Raw genomic sequence first — 17938 nt, 5'->3', positions numbered from 1 at the left:
ATCACTTTTATAAACATTTGACAATTCATGGGTTGAGCATGGCTCAACACGACACCCAGTGTTTCAATGTTGGACCTTGCAACGCTAATGTTGACACAGAGTTTGGTGTCTCTCACACCAGGAAGTTTATCACCTGAGATACAGCCAACTGCTGTGTACCTTTGCATATCTGTGATTCTCACTCAGTTCAACAGAATGTGATTTGTTTTTTATATCTGTCATTAAGCCCACATCAAACATGATCCAGATCCAATTTTATGAAATCCATCCAATATGTTGGTTGTCAAGGAATTTTTCAAAAATGTTGACACAACCAAATGATGGGGCTGACATGCCGTTCTCATACACAGAACCACATCGCTAGAAAAGCAAAGAGGTGAGACATGACTTAACACTGGAGCAATAAGAAACTGGGGGAAGTAAAGATCTTATGGCTGCAGAGTCATTTAACTGCCTCTCATCTCCTGTAGCTTCCTCCAGTTATTTCTACTCTGACTCCACCTGTCAGCACTGACTTCCCTACAATACACTGTTGACTGTTTATATGATGCTTCTGTTTCTAGGGATTCACCAGAGATTAATCTGCTGAAAACTTTTCCACTGACTCAGATTCACATAAAAGACAATGTTAGATTTTGGCCTTTAGCTGCGTGTGTCAAACACACCTCACTCCTGCCTATAGCCACAGAGTCGGCCCTCGCTCTCCCAGACATGTTTGAGGACTCGGCCTCATCTGACGCTCCAGTGTGAGTGTGGACAGCGGCCCATTATGAGGGAAGATGATTTAGCTTGGAGCAATCTGCTCAGCAGAGAGCTCACTTATGTAATCACGGTCCCCACTGCTGCAGTGTAATGAGCTGTGCTGGATTATTTATTTAAATGTGTTGATGTCTGAATGGAATAATGTCCCCAGAGTGAATAGATGGGGTTTGTCAGCGAGAGGGCTTTTGTTGCACATGTTTTGCTTGGCAGTCTGAATGTGTGGCTGCTCACATGCTCATTTTCTCTTGTGGGTGTCATCAATTGAGAGAATCCCTGCATTTATTACTTGGTGAATTAGTGTGTGCATGTGGAGGAGAGAGTGTGTGACCTAACAGTCATCCTCTCACAATTCTCTTCTGACTCCTTCAACGATAATATATCCTTCACATTTTATATGCTGTGTCGTCCTAAATGAAAGCTGACTGAAACTAAACTAGAATGCTGCTGTTAAAAAATACCAGTAAAACACTAGAAATGAAGTCCTTTATAGTCAGATAAAGCAATGTTTAGTAAGTAAAAGTAAGTAAAATGTATTTATAGAGCACATTTAAATACAGCATAACTGACCAAAGTGCTGTACAATGACAATAAAAGGCAAATAATGCAATATAACAATACAAATTGACCATAAGTACTAAAAAACCAATACAAAGTGCAATAACATTCAATAACATTCAATAACAGGAGGCGAACAGTTAGGGGGAAGGGAAGGCCAGGGAGTAAAAGTGGGTTTTTAGCCTAGATTTGAAGGCAGAAATGGAGGGGGCGGATCTAATGTTCTGAGGGAGCTGGTCCCACAGACATGGAGCAGCGACAGCAAAGGCCCTGTCACCTTTCTGCTTGAGCCGTGAGCGTGGCACGTGCAGAAAACCCTTGCTAGAGGATCTGAGGGACCTTTGGACTGACTGGGGCTGTACAAGGTCAGTGATGTAGGCTGGGGCCAGCCCATTGAGTGCCTTAAAAACAAATAATAAAACTTTAAACTGTATCCTAAAAAGAATGGGGAGCCAGTGCAAGGAGGCCAGAATGGGGGTGATGTGCTCACGCCTCTTGGTGCCAGTTAAAAGACGTGCAGCTGCATTTTGAACCAGCTGTAGACGTCTGAGTGAGGATTGGGGGAGGCCGAGGTAGAGGGAATTGCAATAGTCCAGCCGTGATGTAATAAAGGCATGAATTACTATCTCCAGGTCTTTATGACTCTAAGTTGGTAGAAACTAGTTTTGACCACATTACTAATCTGTTTGTCAAAACAGAGTTCAGAGTCGAGGATGACACCCAGGTTTCTGGCGTAGGGTGTGACAAATGGAGTGAGGTAACCTAAATTATTTAGAGTAGTGCATCTTGCCTTGGGGGGGGGCAAAAATGATGACTTCTGTCTTGTCACCATTTAACTGGAGGAAGTTGTTGGCCATCCAGTTTCTGATATCTTCAAGACAGACCAGGAGAGATTGGATGGAGTCCCTAGATTTTGATGGCAGGTACAGCTGTGAATCATCTGCATAGAGGTGAAAAGAGATGTTATGCTTTCTTATAATGTCACCCAGTGGGAGCATATACAGGCTGAATAGCATGGGACCCAGTATGGACCCCTGAGGGACCCCATAAGAGACAGGGGCAGATGATGCCTATAGAGACAGAGAAAGTCCTGTGTTTAAGGTAAGAGCTGAACCAAAGTAATGCAGTCTCCCTGATACCCACCTGCTGGTCCAGGCGGGTGAGGAGGATGTTGTGATCTACACACAACACACTGGAATTTACCTGTTAATTGTGTCTATGAGCTGCAGGCAGATCAGTGTTTTGTTTTCTCAGTCTCAGTTTACTAGATCTTAATATTTATTTGTAGAATTTTCTATATATACAGTATATATATGTTCTGCTATTCTGTTCAGATTTATTTGCCACATTAAAGAATGTCGTATTTTGTTGTTTTTTCCTTTGCTTTATCCACGAGATAAATAGAAGACAATACTTATACACTACTATAGTTGTCAATCAAAGCATCAATTATCTTTACCTCCATATCTGGCAACTTTTTACACTTCGTGGTAAAGCTGATTTCTTAAACTGCATTTTAACTGGAGGATCCATTCAGGCAGTAAGCTAGTTGCCTGGCCCTTGATTCATTTGAGAGAATAAACTTTCTGGATGTTGAGTTGGGATCGACTGACTTATATGATTCACAGATCAGTGAAATAATTCAAACAAATAGCAGCTACATTAAGGCACAATTTGGGAAAACATTACAATTTCAATCTCTCATCAATAAGAAACAACAACCTTGGGTTATAGGAAAATAATCTCTCCATAAAAACAGATCCTTGACTCTGTGTTGTGGTCAGTATCTCTTGCAGAGTGAATTCAAAAATGTTTAAAGATTTGTATTTTATTGTTAATTTCATGGTTTCCTTGTTTTTATTTAGATCCAAAGCCACCAGGACAAAGCTATATATCCCTAACCCAGAGTGTGCATTGTTCTCTGTCTGTGCAGATATCCACACTGAGGCAGTACAAGCTGCCCTGGCTAAACATAAGGAGGAGAAGATGGCACTGCCCATGCCCACCAAGCGGCGCTCCACTTACGTCCAGTCTCCTATCAATACCCGTACACCACCAGGTTGGAGAAGGAGGGCAATCCTTCTGTCCTCTTAAGACATATCTTCAGACACATCTGACCTTTAAACAGAGGAATACAGGGCTGAAAAGTCATTCTTCTTTCTCTTTTATTTAGACTCTTCGTCAGATGATGAAGATGAGACATCTGCGCGCAGGCAGTCATCACTGGTCGCTCCCCAGCACTTGGTCAGTCCCAACCTGCAGAGCCCAGACGCTTGGATCAACCGCACCGTCCAGGGCTCCTCCACCTCGTCCTCGGCCTCCTCCACCCTGTCCCACGGAGACGCCAAACCGCAGCCTCAGAGCCAAGCTCAGCCTCAGCCCCAGTACAAACCGCAGTACCAACCCCTGTTTCAGCCGCACTACCAACACCAGCCTCAGCCTCAGCACCAGCCTCAGCCTCAGCCTCAGCACCAGCCCCGCACCACAGCTGTGACAGACATGCTGGCTCAAAGTCGCATTGGTGAGATGCTGTTGTTAATTGTATTAGTTCAGCAGTTTCCATTGCAAAGTTAGAAATTATTTATTACAGGAGTTTGCATCCTTTCCTTGTGTGGGTTTTCTGCGGGTACTCCAGATTCCTCCCACGGTCCAAAGACATGCAGGTTAGGTTTAGTGGAGACTTAACGGTCATGTTATCTCTATCTTTATACTGTATACAGTCTATGGGTATAGCTAATGGATCATTAGAAAAAAGCAATAATTTAGGAATATTAAATCCATTCATTTGTTTCTGCCACTCTCATTACATTTAATTAATAACTGGTACACCTGCTTTGAAAGGATTTAAATAATTGTTATATAATATCTGACGTTAACTGTTGCTGTTGTAAATCTATGCATCTACACAGCGAAGGAATTGATGTCTACACGAGTCATATCTATGAACTTTGGCAGATTTGTTAATGCATGCTGGAGTCTTGAACGTTCAAATACCTTTCAAACATTTCAGAGTGTAGTATTTTAAAGTTAGTTGAATCAAAAGATTAGCTTTGATCACACCCTCTCCCATTGCTCCCCCTGCAGTCCCCTCAGAGAACAGCGCCCCGCCTCCAGATGTTACAGCTGTGGCCCCTCCAGCCAGGGGCCCGCGGGTGGACCTGACCTCCAACGCCGTGGTCCGGGGGATGAGCCGGGGGCAGAGCCGCTCCAGCATGATGGAGACTGGGGATGGTAACGGCCACACCACACAACTGTTCTTTATCTGTTTGTGTGTCTCTGCAGGAGAATGTGTGTGTCTGGCTCTTCTCTCTTCTCAATAAGTGCTGACTTCCATCCATGACATATCATTAATCAGACTTTACTGCTTTCTTTCTCCACCCTGTGACTTGTTTATTTCACTGGCTGATACAGTAGGAAGAGGTAATACGCAGAGTAAGGAAACTCTTTAATATATAATGTCCCTCTGTGATGTTGCTGTTCCACCCTTACTCGCCCTCTTGTTTATAATGATAACAAATTAAAAAAATGCAACAAACACCCAAGCCCCCCAAAAACCCTCACTTCTCCTTGTGTTTTCCTCGTGTTGTTTCCACCTAATGTGAGTCTGCTGCTGTTCGTCCCGGAGAATTACTTCAATCAATTCAAAACCAACTTATGTCAACAAATCTCTACAATATTTTCTACTTTGGGATGAAGAGCAGCAGACTGGGAGATGTGAAGACGTTCTAACAGGTAGTGTTTTCACTGTGTTTACGAACCGTTGTGTGTGACTGTGTCTGTCCTGCCTCTGCTTGTAGGGGTTCCTGTGAACAGCCGAGTGTCCACTAAGATCCAGCAGCTTCTCAACACCCTGAAGAGGCCGAAGAGGCCCCCGCTCAGCGAGTTCTTCACCGACGACGCAGAGGAGATAGTAGAAGGTACGCTGCCTCCCTCAAACACTTCGACCACTGTGATCACAAGATTCCTCTGTACTTAGTTAAGTTTTGGTGGTGGAGCGATTACCAGTGTCCTGAACTGGTCCATTTTTACAAACCTGCAGCCATAAAACTCCGTACAAGACCCGACCCACAATTATCTCCAAACCTGAGTAAACACACATACATACACACTATCTTATTGCCTCCCTGTCCTCCTGTTTTGGTGGCTTAGTTGTGTTCTTGGGAAACAATCTGTCAACTGTCGCAGCACCTGTGCTCCTGCAGCTGTCGGCAGGTTTCCTCAGCGAAGACGTACCTAGCTCGCGGCCATCAAAAGCTTATGGTTTCTGTCACTTTTCACAAGCAGCAAAGCCACCGAGAAGGGGTCAAAGATGGTGTTGTGGGCTTTCACAGCATAATAAATCCTTGCGGCAGACTAGGCTTTATATAAGCTGATTTAGATGTTAAAAATACTGCACAATAATTTCAACTTCTTATTTCTCCAGAAAAAGAAACATACTGTCATACTCTACCGCTGCCTGACTGCGTTTTGTTCATTTCTAGCCATAAATATATATATAAACATATTCTATATGTAACACGCCTGTACCCGGAGCAGGACCAGGACAAATGCAAGTGTGGGTTTCCTTTGTGTAATTTAGTTTTCATTCTGTGGCATCCATATTGGACCTCATGTTCTGTTGTCTCTGCCATAGTGCCACAGCCAGACCCAAATACACCCAAGCCGGAGGGCCGTCAGATCATCCCAGTGAAAGGAGAGCCTCTGGGTGTGGTCAGCAACTGGCCCCCAGCCCTGCAGGCAGCACTGGCCCGTTGGGGGTCCACTCAGGGGAAGAGCCCCGCCCTCACTGCGCTTGACATCACAGGCAGACCGCTCTATACACTGACTTATGGTGAGGCACACAACTGTACCATTTCACATGCGGAAGCCATGGAAGGATGTTTACAGTGTAAAATCAAAGTCAAGTTAACTGTATCAACCAACTGAGTCATACATTTTGTACCGGAAACTAACATCGCTGTGTTGCAAAGTTATTTCTCTTGATCTTGTGCCATGAGATGTCTTTTTTGCTCAGATTCTACCTCCCCTGTCCACCTTCTGTCTGTCAGGGAAGCTGTGGAGTCGCAGTGTGAAGCTGGCGTACACCCTCCTGAACAAGCTGGGTACCAAGAACGAGCAAATCCTCAAACCTGGAGACAAGGTGAGACGGAAAACGCACACAAGCATAAAGGAGATACACACACACAAACTGGCAAAGTCATACATTAAAGAGGAGTTAAACTTGAAGTACTCAAGGGCAAGACGATTAATAAGACTGCTTTATCTACAGTGTTTACATCTATATAGACACATTTTCATCTTTATAATCTCACAAAAAGCTTACAGTGAGGTTGAATGTCTTTGCAGGTGGCGTTGGTTTACCCCAACAGTGACCCTGGGATGTTCTGGGTGGCCTTCTACGGCTGCCTGCTGGCGGAAGTGATTCCTGTTCCTATCGAGGTTCCACTGTCACGCAAGGTAAGACCACCGTCAGAGGAACAACACCACCGACATAGTTGTGAATGTATACTCGATATACATTCACAACTATAACTATACAACTATACTTGATAATTGTGTTATTTCTTGTGTGTGGTGTGTGTAATAGGACGCAGGTATCAGCCAGGTGGGCTTCCTGTTGGGCAGCTGTGGGGTTGGGCTGGCTCTGACCAGTGAGATCTGTTTGAAGGGTCTACCCAAGACACCCACAGGGGAAATTCTGCAATTCAAAGGTCAGCAACTTGTTTTTGTCCCTAAAGTTTTAGAATCACAGTATAATGGTTAATCATATGGGTAATAGCTAACAGGCAAAATTACATGTAAATTTCGGGCTATTTTGAAATAGTTTATTTTCCTTGATGCCTCTCTCTGATAGGCTGGCCTCGACTTAAGTGGGTTGTGACGGATTCCAAATACCTAACCAAACCTTCAAAAGACTGGCAGCCTCACATCCCCACCGCCAACACTGACCCGGCATATATAGAGGTGACTTTGGTTTCATTCTTTTTTTAAGACTATAATGTTGGACTGAAGTAGCTATTAACTATACGCTTATTAGTAAGTTCATCTTTAAAATGATAAAATCTAAAAGAGAATTTTATTTTAAAGAGAAAAGGTCATAATATTTAGAGAATACTATAAATATTTGACTTTTTCTTGCACTATTTTGACCAGTGGGTCTGTGTTTGCACCGGTATTCACCTGTTTGCTCTTGTGTCTCCTTCTTTGTGTAGTACAAGGCGAGAAAAGATGGCACGGTTGTGGGTGTGGCGGTGTCTAAAGTAGCCATGTTGACCCACTGCCAAGCACTGACCCAGGCCTGCAACTACTGCGAGGGTGAGCCCACAGACCTGAGGGGTCGTTATTAGCCTTGATCTGATGGATTCTTCCATGTCTCACCTCACTTCTGTCTTTCTTCCCTTTCAGGGGAAACTTTAGTGAATGTGCTGGACTTTAAAAAGGACATAGGCCTGTGGCACGGTGTTCTCACGGTGAGCATGTGGAGACGTACTGTATGTTTCGGTGCATTTGACGAGGTAGCTCTCTGAAGAAAGACACTTTTTGGTTGTAATCATTTTTATTGAAACGATTCAGCATTACATAGCATTTGGCATTCTTTTATTGTGACACAATAAACAAATCTATATTTTCCCGGCTAAGCTCTACACTTTTAGTCAGTTGAAAGTAGGGTTTAGCTTTTAATTTGTTTCACTAATTGATCTGTTCTTTCCAGGCTGTGATGAACAGGATACACACCATCAGTGTTCCCTATGCAGTGATGAAGGCTTGTCCTCTCTCCTGGGTACAGAGGGTCCACATCCACAAAGGTAAATAATGCAGATTTTTCAGCTTGAGTAGCAGCAAGTAAAGAAATGTATTTAACACGCCTAACGTCACTTTTACTCCTGTGTAGCTCGTATAGGTTTGGTGAAGTGTCGGGATCTCCACTGGGCCATGATGGCTCATCGGGATCAGAGAGACACCAGCCTGGCTTCGTTACGGATGCTCATTGTGGCTGATGGTGCTAACCCCTGTGAGTACATCACATGACCATAACCTGCTGTGAAATAAAGACCTGTTCAAACTGTACAGATCTGATGATGCAACATATTAAATCCACCAACTCTTACTCTTCAGGGTCAGTCTCATCCTGTGATGCCTTCCTGAACGTGTTTCAGTCCCACGGCCTGAAGCCTGAGGTCATCTGTCCCTGTGCCACCTCCCCTGAGGCCATGACGGTCGCTATACGCAGGTATGACACTGACTCATGTTCCCCTTTTTTTCTTATCTGCAAGTTCTCTAATGAATGGATTTGCACAACGCACATATTTGATGTTGTGTTGTGCATGAGATAAGAAGAATGGATGGGATGAATGGACTTGTTGATCAACCTCCTTCCTCTCCTGTGCAGACCAGGAGTACCGGGCGCACCCCTCCCCGCCCGGGCCATTCTTTCCATGGGCGGCCTGAGCCACGGTGTCATCAGGGTCAACACGGAGGACAAGAACTCCGCCCTGACAGTTCAAGATGTGGGTCACGTCATGCCTGGAGGTGAGAGCAGAAGGACAGATCCATAAAGATAGGTGCTTGTGGGGAAATCTGTCATGAGCTATCAGGATGAGCAACTGAACTACAGCTTCCAAAAAAGATCATAAATCAGTAACTGTATGTTGTAACATTATTTCAAATGTATTGGTTCTCACACAGGAAAGATGCTCACGGCCCCTGAATGCAACATAAAATTGCTCTCAATTGAGCTTATACAATATATTAAGATTTATTTGGCAAAAAAATCATGGTATGCTTTGTAAAACATACATGATGATGTTGATGATGATGATGTTTTTACTGTGTGTTTGTGACTGTCAAATACTCAGCCTGCGTGAGGTTACAAGACATCACAGATAGAAATAAAACAGATGCAGAATATACATTTTTAAAGAGTTTTCAGGCTTTTATGTTTACAACAAAATCAATAATCATACTAACTTTATTTATGTAACACCATTCAAATACAGCTGTATCAAAGTGCTTTACATAAGGACAATTAAAAACATGAACACAAAAAACATAGACTTCTGATAAAACATAACTATTGTATTTACTTTCAATATCAGAATTAGATAACCAATCCAGTTGTTATTTGTACCCCAGAATAGAATCCCATCATATTAATACCTTGTACATCTCTACAAGGAAATGAGACTCTTTTTCGGTTTTTTTTAAATCACACAGCTCGCACAGAATATCAGCTTTCAGTTGTGCACCTCTAAATCTTTTGCCTCTAGATAGCCACGATAAACACGTGTGTGCATTGAAACCTGGGATGAGAATTACATAACCATCAGTCACTATTGTCTGATTGTTGTGCTTTCCAGCTCTGATGTGCATCGTGAGACCTGACGGGCCTCCTCAGCTCTGTAAGACAGATGAGATAGGAGAGATAATCATCAACTCTCGTGCTGGAGGCACCATGTACTACGGGCTGCCCGGAGTCACAAAAAACACATTTGAGGTATGAGAGCCGAGGCAAGACTCAAACCTGTCTGCAATGATCTCATAAAATCCTAATTAGAGGATTTTTCTGGGTTATAATTCCATCCTCTGTGTCTGTGTTGTGTTCAGGTGATCCCAGTGAACAGTAACGGAGTTCCCATTGGAGAGATTCCATTTGTGCGGTCTGGACTCCTGGGCTTTGTCGGCCCCGTAAGTAGGACTGTTTTAATGAGAAACTCCAGCTGACCTGGAAACCATCCTCCTCTCTCGATCTTCAAATGGATCTTTGCGCTTGTTCGGGTAATGACCTCGCTCAATGTGCTCCCCGCTCTTTACAGGGCAGTCTGGTCTTCGTGGTGGGGAAGATCGAAGGTCTGCTGATGGTGAGCGGGCGGAGACACAATGCAGATGACCTGGTGGCCACCGCTCTCGCCGTGGAACCAGTCAAGACTGTGTACCGTGGGAGGTGAGATGAAATTCTGCTTAATTCTTTTTGTGTAGAGAGAAGATGGCTTCAAAGGTATCCATACTGACATCTAGTGGTACAATGCAAGCACAGCAGACTCAAACATAGCACAACTTGATGTGTTGTCCATGGAAAATCATAAAAAGGATAGTTCACTGACATTGCTTAAATCACTAATTATGTACTGACCCCTGGGTAGAGTGGAGGTGAAGTGTTTCAGTCCACAAAACACTTTTTGACTTTGTGTGTAATTGTGTTTGTGTGTGTGTGTGTGTGTGTGTGTGTGTGTGTGTGTGTGTGTGTGTGTGTGTGTGTGTGTGTGTGTGTGTGTGTGTGTGTGTGTGTGTGTGTGTGTGTGTGTGTGTCTTTGTCAGGATTGCTGTGTTTTCAGTCACAGTGTTCTATGATGAGAGGGTCGTGATTGTGGCGGAGCAGAGGCCTGATGCCAGTGAGGAGGACAGTTTCCAGTGGATGAGTCGAGTGCTTCAGGTAAATCACATCATCACCCTTCACGTGTTTATATTAGGAAGCAGCTTTTCTTCAAGCACTGTCAACATTAATTTCTGGTTTCCTCTGTAGGCTATCGACAGCATCCACCAGGTGGGCCTCTACTGTCTGGCTCTGGTACCGGCCAACACCTTACCTAAAACACCCCTGGGTGGCATCCACATCTCCGACGCCAAGCAAATCTTCTTGGACGGCAGCCTGCACCCGTGCAACATCCTCATGTGTCCCCACACGTGTGTCACCAACCTGCCCAAGCCGCGCCAGAAGCAGCCAGGTACACGTATGATATAATGGAGACTCCAACATTGCAGTTTGAACTTGTTATGTTGAGCTCTCTGCCTGTGTACGATTTCCTCGCGAAGTGATGCCTGAATTACTAACTGAATCCCAGAGGAAAGAGAGAAACTGCTGACTCAGGCCTGCGTGCAAGAGTGGGACTGAGTTTCAAGTGTTTTGTGAAAAAAAAGAGCCTGGTCAGTAGTTTTACATAACGCACACGTAACATTTTCTAAATTTGGACAAAGTAATATTCCTGCCGCGTTGGCCGGGAAACTGTCGCACAATTGGAAAAAGTCACAATTATTTATACCAAATTCATTTTGTGATCTCTTTTCTGTGATTAGGATTAAGATGCATTTATTATAGATATGTGTATGACACCTGTGGTTGATTTGAGAGGATCATTATTCTTTCCTGTCTTTTTCTGCCTGTTTTTCCTGCCCTACTCTTCCCTCTCTCACTCTTTCTTAAACACACTTTCCTTCTCTTGCAGTTGGTGTAGGTCCTGCATCCGTCATGGTGGGCAACCTGGTGGCAGGGAAGAGGATTGCACAGGCTGCGGGCAGGGACCTCGGCATGATTGACGACCAGGATCTCGTGCGGAAGGTGAGTGTAACTATGAGCATTTTAACAATATTCAACCAATCAGTAATAATGAATCTGATAACTTTTTAACCACATTTTTTAAGAGCCACTTGTATGTTCTTAATAATAAGCATCTGGGAAAACAATCAGTACTTTAGCTTACAGTGTGTGGGGGTAAATAGACATTTGGGAACTTTGCACTGCCATGTAATAATGGCATAAGCTCAGCCAGAGCTCACTTCTATAGATGTTAAAAAAAAATGTGGACTCTTCTCTCTCTTTCCTCTGGTCTCTCTCTGGATGTAGCTCTGTATGTGGCCCACAGTGATGGTAAGAGTCACGGCCCCCTCTGGCATCTTCCCCAAACCCTTGTTTACTCTCACTGTGCGTTTATCTTTAGTGTATTGTGGATGTTATTTTTTGTCCTTATGTCACAATGGATGACAAGTAAAAAAATAAAAATGCATTTTTTTGCATGTTTTTGTTATTATTTAAAATGCACCTTTTGTAAATATCCCTTGTTTTACCGCAGACATACCCTTTCCCATCCTTAGTTATTGTTCATTATATTACAAGCTGGATTGGCAGGGGAGCATGTGGCATAAAGTGTTTGCACGTCGGCAAGAGATAAGTTAAACGGCTGTCTGCTGAGGGCCGCAGTCTCTGAGCTCCACGTTTTGTTCTGTTTAGGTGTGAATAGGTGTAATTCCATCAGCTCAAACCTCTCCCTGTAAAACCTCTTCATGGTCGTGTTTATGATGTTTATTTAATCACAACCTCACATGTACAGTTTGCACATCTAATTACTTTTCTCGTCCTATCACAGCATCAGTATTTGACGGAGGCTCTTCAGTGGAGGGCACAGACGGACCCAGACCACGTCCTCTATATTCTTCTCAATGCAAAGGTACCATACCCAGACTTCCCAGTTCACCACTTCGCAACATGCCTCTAACCAGCACCCCCAGTCATGTTTTGTCCTCAATGCTGTTCTGTGCCGTGGTTCCTTTAGCTGCTGATGTTTCCTCCTCACTCTCTATCAAAGCTCACAGAAGGACAAGGAGGTCCCAGAACAGAGTCATACCACCAAATATAACTTTTAATGAAATAGACTTTGTTTTCTCTAAAGTGGTCCTGACTGAACTGGTGAAGACAGTTCTCATTTTATTTATCTATTTGTTTAAAGTTCGACACACCTGAATTAACAAAAACTCCATTAAGACAGCAATAGCACTAAGTGAAAGCTGACAAGACAGAAGCAGAACAGCACAAAACCACAAGACATGAATATAGTGATACACAACAACAAGTACAAACACAAACAACGACACTTTGGGCAGCGGGCAGAAGAAATCCGCTTTAGGTAGGGTTACGATAAGCACAGTAAAAAATAATCAAACTAGAAACTTAGTACAGTGCCTACCTCCACTCTTACAGAGATGTAGACTTGGCTGAAGGAGCAGGAATCGAGAGGGATTACAGTTCTCTCCTCTTGTAGGTCCGCTCATATGTTTAAGTTACTTTGGTTTTAACTTGAATGCACAGAAATAATGTAAAGATACCAGGATGTGAATTACATGTTGTGTTTCTGAACCTGTATCTCTTTCTCTCTTTCTCTCTTTCTCTCTTTCTCTCTTCTCTTTCTCTCTCTTTCATTCTCATTACTTCCTCCTGTCCTCCAGGGCGTAGCGGTGAGCACAGCGTCCTGCGTCCAGCTTCATAAGCGAGCTGAGAAGATCGCTGCAGCGCTCACAGAGAAAGGCAGCATCAATACCGGAGAGAACGTGGTTCTGCTCTATCCCCCTGGTAGGCTCCACTTCCAGCTTCCTCCCATTGATTATTGTTCAACATGGACGGTTTTCTCTCCCTCTTTTAATCGACCTTTGTCCTCCATCTTTCTCTCAGGCATTGATTTGATTGCAGCCTTCTACGGCTGTCTATATGCTGGATGTGTTCCTGTCAACGTCAGACCCCCACACCCTCAGAACCTAGCCGCCACACTGCCAACTGTTCGCATGATTATCGATGTAAGTCCATGAGTGCTCATTGCACATTCACCTGTGTGGTTATTCATGCTTAGATAAATGATAGTTTGTACAACACAACAGTGCATTTTATATGTGCTTAGAGCTGCTCTGTAACCTTTGACCATTTGTAGCAGCTTCTCTTGTTGAATCCTGTTTATGTTTTGTCACCTAGGTCAGTAAAGCTGCGTGTATCCTCACCACTCAAAACCTCATGAGGACACTCCGCTCTAAGGAGGCTGCAGCCTCTGTAAACATTAAAACGTGGCCAATAATCATCGACACAGGTAAGATATATACGATAATAAGATAAACAGCAGCAGAGTGGACATGATGACTTGGGTTCAGCTGTGTGACAGTGAGCCACATTGCTGTGACCCTTAAAACTGAAGGAACTAAAATAGAACTAAATTTATTTTATTTTTTATCATCTGTGGGGTTGCAAGTAAATTTGAAAGACGTGAATCACATCACATACAAATGTCTCTGGTATTCAGGCCACTTAAAGGGGGATTTTTCTTTACAAGAATAAAGTTTGTTATTATAAAGATTATGATTTTATTCTTGTAATTATGCAACTTTTTGCACTTAGATTGGGGACTTATTTCTCATAATATGACATTTTCTCATTTTATTAGAACTTTATTCTCGTAATATTAAGACTTTACTCTTGTAATATTGCTACATAATTATTTAAATCAATCTAAAGTTTACCCTTTTTGTCTTTCTCAAATATTTTTGCATCAAATATTCTAAAATGACAGTAATCTGAATTAACAATATATGAATTGTTAACAATAACTGATTTACTCATTAATAAAAAACAGGCTCGACAGTAGTGAGTAGTAAAGTGAGTGTAACATGCACAGTTGTGTCAGGAACATGGATATCAGTTATTAAAGAGTGTTTGCTGTAGCACAGTTTACAGAATCAAGCCAAACAGGAAGTGGGACATTTCTCTGCAATGTCTCCTCCGCTTATCATCAATACTGCTCAGTGGTGTAGATTTATGTTGCTGCCTTCGCTGTGGTTTATCTTCCCCAAAAGAAAAGTACTTGAATAAGTTGCAAAACCAGTAGATAATATCTGATTGACATACAGATATCACTGAGCAATAACTGTCCGTGTGAGATGCACCTGGTGGTGATAACATTCTCTAGTGTCGGTTGGTGATATTCATGTTATGTGTATTTTGTTATTCGTAAAACATTCACCGTTCCTGTTCCTGCAGATGATCTCCCGCGCCGACGGCCTCCACAGATCTACAAGCCGCCCACAGCGGAGATGATAGCTTATCTGGACTTCAGCGTGTCCACCACAGGCATGCTCACTGGAGTCAAGGTCAGACACATGAAACCCAACTTCAAATAATCTGGTCCACCTGCTGTTACACAGAAGCTGCCATTTTCAATGTCTCTCACAATTCCCCTTATCCTTTTGGTCTCTACACCTTTAAGAATACCAATCACAAAAATGTTTAGTGTTAAAACTTAATTTGTTCTGTGAGGTTTTCCTACGATGTTCTAATGTGTCTTCTTGTCCATGACAGATCTCTCATGCAGCAGTCAGTGCTATTTGTCGCTCTGTAAAGCTGCAGTGTGAACTCTACTCCTCTCGCCAAATAGCCATCTGCCTGGATCCTTACTGCGGCCTGGGCTTTGTCTTGTGGTGCCTCGCAAGGTACAGAAAAACTGTCCCCCAACACACTTCACCCACTCTATGCACCAATGTTTTTTCTCTGAGATGTTTCTCCTCTACTCCTTCACTTGTTCTCCTGAAAATCTCTCTCCTCACAGTGTTTACTCAGGTCACCAGTCCATCCTGATTCCTCCCTTTGAGTTGGAGAGCTGCTTGCCTCTGTGGCTGAGCACGCTCAGTCAGTACCGCGTAAGAGACACCTTCTGCTCCTACTCTGTCATGGAGCTCTGCACTAAAGGACTGGGCACTCAGACTGAGTTACTCAAGGTAAGAGCTGCACACAAAAGCTCCATGCAGATTTTCTAGATGAGCCCGAGGTCACTGTGTGTGTGTAGATGTAAAGAGGGCAGTCAGGGGGTGCTAAATGAATAACGATTTTACCAATTTCAAAAAAGTATAAAGCATTATGTGGCGATTGTCTATTATGGGAACAAACTAATCAATGTGTTGTCACTATGAAGCCTAAAAATACATTTGATTTATTGCGAAACCTTAGTGGGTCAGAGGACTTTAGCTGAGTAGCTGGTTCTTCATATGTGGCCGGGGACACATGTGTGTTCACACAGACAAAAAACAATTTGGTCACATGTGTCCCCGACCACATCAGGATGTGGTTGGAGTTATGGGCTCTCAGGACATTGGGGAGCGTTCAGACCTGTAGTTAGAGCTGACCACTTGTGATCGGATCCCTCAGGACAGATGGATATACCAGATCTAAATGGGTCAAAGAGAAACGTTAATCACAACAAATATTGATTCTTTAGAATTGAATTATCGCTCTGTGTGTGTGCGTGTGGGTTTCAGACTCGTGGCGTGAACCTGTCGTGCGTGCGGAGCTGTGTAGTGATAGCAGAGGAACGCCCTCGCCTCGGCCTCACACACTCCTTCTCCAAACTGTTTAAGGACGTGGGGCTGTCACCCCGAGCTGTCAGCACTGCTTTTGGTTCCAGGGTGAACCTGGCCGTCTGCCTGCAGGTATACCAGCCATACACAGCCCGGCATTACGTAGACACACGCTGTGAGCTTCACCTGGAGTCTGACCTGTATGTGTCGGTCTTCTTCACAGGGCACTACTGGTCCTGATCCCTGCACAGTGTACGTGGACATGAAGTCCCTCCGCCATGACAGGTGAGAACAGGTGGACTGATGTAGTCTGCAATTACAGTGAATCTTCGACAAATCTTAAATTGACACTTAAATTCAATTTTTTGGGAGAAAGGTCTATATGGAGTTTAGGTTTCGTTACATATTGTTTTGTGTGTCTGAGGTCCACATTGTGACAAACTGTACCAATCACAGGGATTTATTCATTTCCTATTTCATTATGTGTTGATTTGTTTCCTGAGCTGCTTTAAAATTACTTTAAAAAAAACTAATAAACTGCACACAGCCTGTAGCTACCTTCAGACGTGCTCTGAAGTCCAACATGATCCCGAAATCTTCTGTAGGGGCTGTATTAGAGAGTGAAAATGTCCGAGTCCAAGGAACTTGTCCTGCCAGCCCCTGGAAAATATATGGGAAAAAACAGAGTTGAGAGCATGTTAAAAAACTGCAGGAACATGTCCTGAAAAGTCAAAGCGAGCCAGTGTGGGTGTTAAGGACCTTTCTCATGAAGGCTGTGAACCTAGAAAAGCAATATCTGTAGATAAAACAGTGTCATACATGTAGAAGATGCCAACAAACTTTAGTAATGCATCACTTCCTGCTGCTCTACTAGGGCCCTACCACTCCTCGACTAAATGTTCTTTACATTTTCCAGTTGTTGTAAATGAATCTGATGTCGGAAATGACTTGAGTCTCTATCACAATGATTCAAAAGGTTTAAAATTGTATAACAGTAAATGTTAAATGAAAACAATATCACTTACATTTTTCTAATAAGTGGGTTTAGAAAATTATTTATAAATTATACAAAGACTCATAAATATCTTCCTATGAGGGTTTATATAATAATAATATGTGTTGTTTCAGGGTGAGGCTGGTGGAGCGAGGAGCGCCTCAAAGTCTTCCTCTAATGGAGTCTGGCAAGGTGAGATGCTCTATTCCTACGATGTGTGAAGTGTTAGTTAAAGGAATATTAACAGTATGTTCAATATTGATTTAAAATTTCTCTTTGTTTTTTTAGATTCTGCCGGGTGTGCGGGTGATAATCGTCAATCCAGAGACCAGAGGCCCCCTCGGTGACTCTCACCTGGGAGAGGTGAAAGGAAGATGTGAACAGACACTCAGTTTTAAGTGTTGGCCCCGGTGACACCATCAGTGAACCAGTGTGTGCTTCTCATTCTCAGATCTGGGTGAACAGCCCTCACACTGCCAGTGGCTACTACACCATCTACGGAGAGGAGAGTCTCCAGGCCGACCACTTCAACACCAAACTCAGCTTCGGAGATCCCCAGACGCTGTGGGCCAGAACCGGATACCTGGGCTTTGTGAAGAGGACAGAGCTGTTGGGTGCCAGTGGAGGTAAATAGACCCTGACGCAGCCGAAACTTAGATTCAAAACAAAATTAGGATTTGTTGCTACAAAGTTTTGAGAGAACTATGCACACAACGATTTACAAGGCAGTGCAGTCTAATATAATATCCG

At 43.4% G+C, this 17938-nt stretch overlaps 1 protein-coding gene across 2 annotated transcripts in view; it reads left to right on the top strand.

The window, feature by feature from the left end:
* Positions 1–17938, top strand: part of dip2bb (disco-interacting protein 2 homolog Bb) — a 40170-nt gene that overhangs the window by 17992 nt on the left and 4240 nt on the right. Inside the window, exons 4-37 of one of the 2 annotated variants that reach the window (XM_062400137.1) lie at positions 3251–3376; positions 3491–3838; positions 4402–4548; positions 5115–5234; positions 5951–6148; positions 6366–6457; positions 6664–6774; positions 6905–7028; positions 7172–7281; positions 7530–7632; positions 7723–7787; positions 8030–8123; positions 8210–8329; positions 8434–8548; positions 8708–8847; positions 9675–9811; positions 9922–10002; positions 10131–10258; positions 10633–10747; positions 10838–11039; positions 11538–11650; positions 11936–11959; positions 12456–12536; positions 13312–13435; positions 13535–13656; positions 13829–13940; positions 14885–14994; positions 15203–15333; positions 15450–15618; positions 16156–16326; positions 16418–16479; positions 17323–17380; positions 17477–17551; positions 17640–17814. In XM_062400137.1, the coding sequence (XP_062256121.1) occupies positions 3251–3376; positions 3491–3838; positions 4402–4548; positions 5115–5234; positions 5951–6148; positions 6366–6457; positions 6664–6774; positions 6905–7028; positions 7172–7281; positions 7530–7632; positions 7723–7787; positions 8030–8123; positions 8210–8329; positions 8434–8548; positions 8708–8847; positions 9675–9811; positions 9922–10002; positions 10131–10258; positions 10633–10747; positions 10838–11039; positions 11538–11650; positions 11936–11959; positions 12456–12536; positions 13312–13435; positions 13535–13656; positions 13829–13940; positions 14885–14994; positions 15203–15333; positions 15450–15618; positions 16156–16326; positions 16418–16479; positions 17323–17380; positions 17477–17551; positions 17640–17814 (4203 nt within the window). The remainder of the gene's footprint in view (positions 1–3250; positions 3377–3490; positions 3839–4401; positions 4549–5114; positions 5235–5950; positions 6149–6365; positions 6458–6663; positions 6775–6904; positions 7029–7171; positions 7282–7529; positions 7633–7722; positions 7788–8029; positions 8124–8209; positions 8330–8433; positions 8549–8707; positions 8848–9674; positions 9812–9921; positions 10003–10130; positions 10259–10632; positions 10748–10837; positions 11040–11537; positions 11651–11935; positions 11960–12455; positions 12537–13311; positions 13436–13534; positions 13657–13828; positions 13941–14884; positions 14995–15202; positions 15334–15449; positions 15619–16155; positions 16327–16417; positions 16480–17322; positions 17381–17476; positions 17552–17639; positions 17815–17938) is intronic. The other variant, XM_062400145.1, reaches the window with a different exon arrangement.

Source organism: Platichthys flesus, chromosome 2 (assembly GCF_949316205.1).
Source record: "Platichthys flesus chromosome 2, fPlaFle2.1, whole genome shotgun sequence".
Taxonomy (NCBI): Eukaryota; Metazoa; Chordata; class Actinopteri; order Pleuronectiformes; family Pleuronectidae; genus Platichthys; species Platichthys flesus.
The sequence above is the reverse complement of the archived record's forward strand: the minus strand, read 5'-3'. Positions and strand labels throughout refer to the sequence as shown.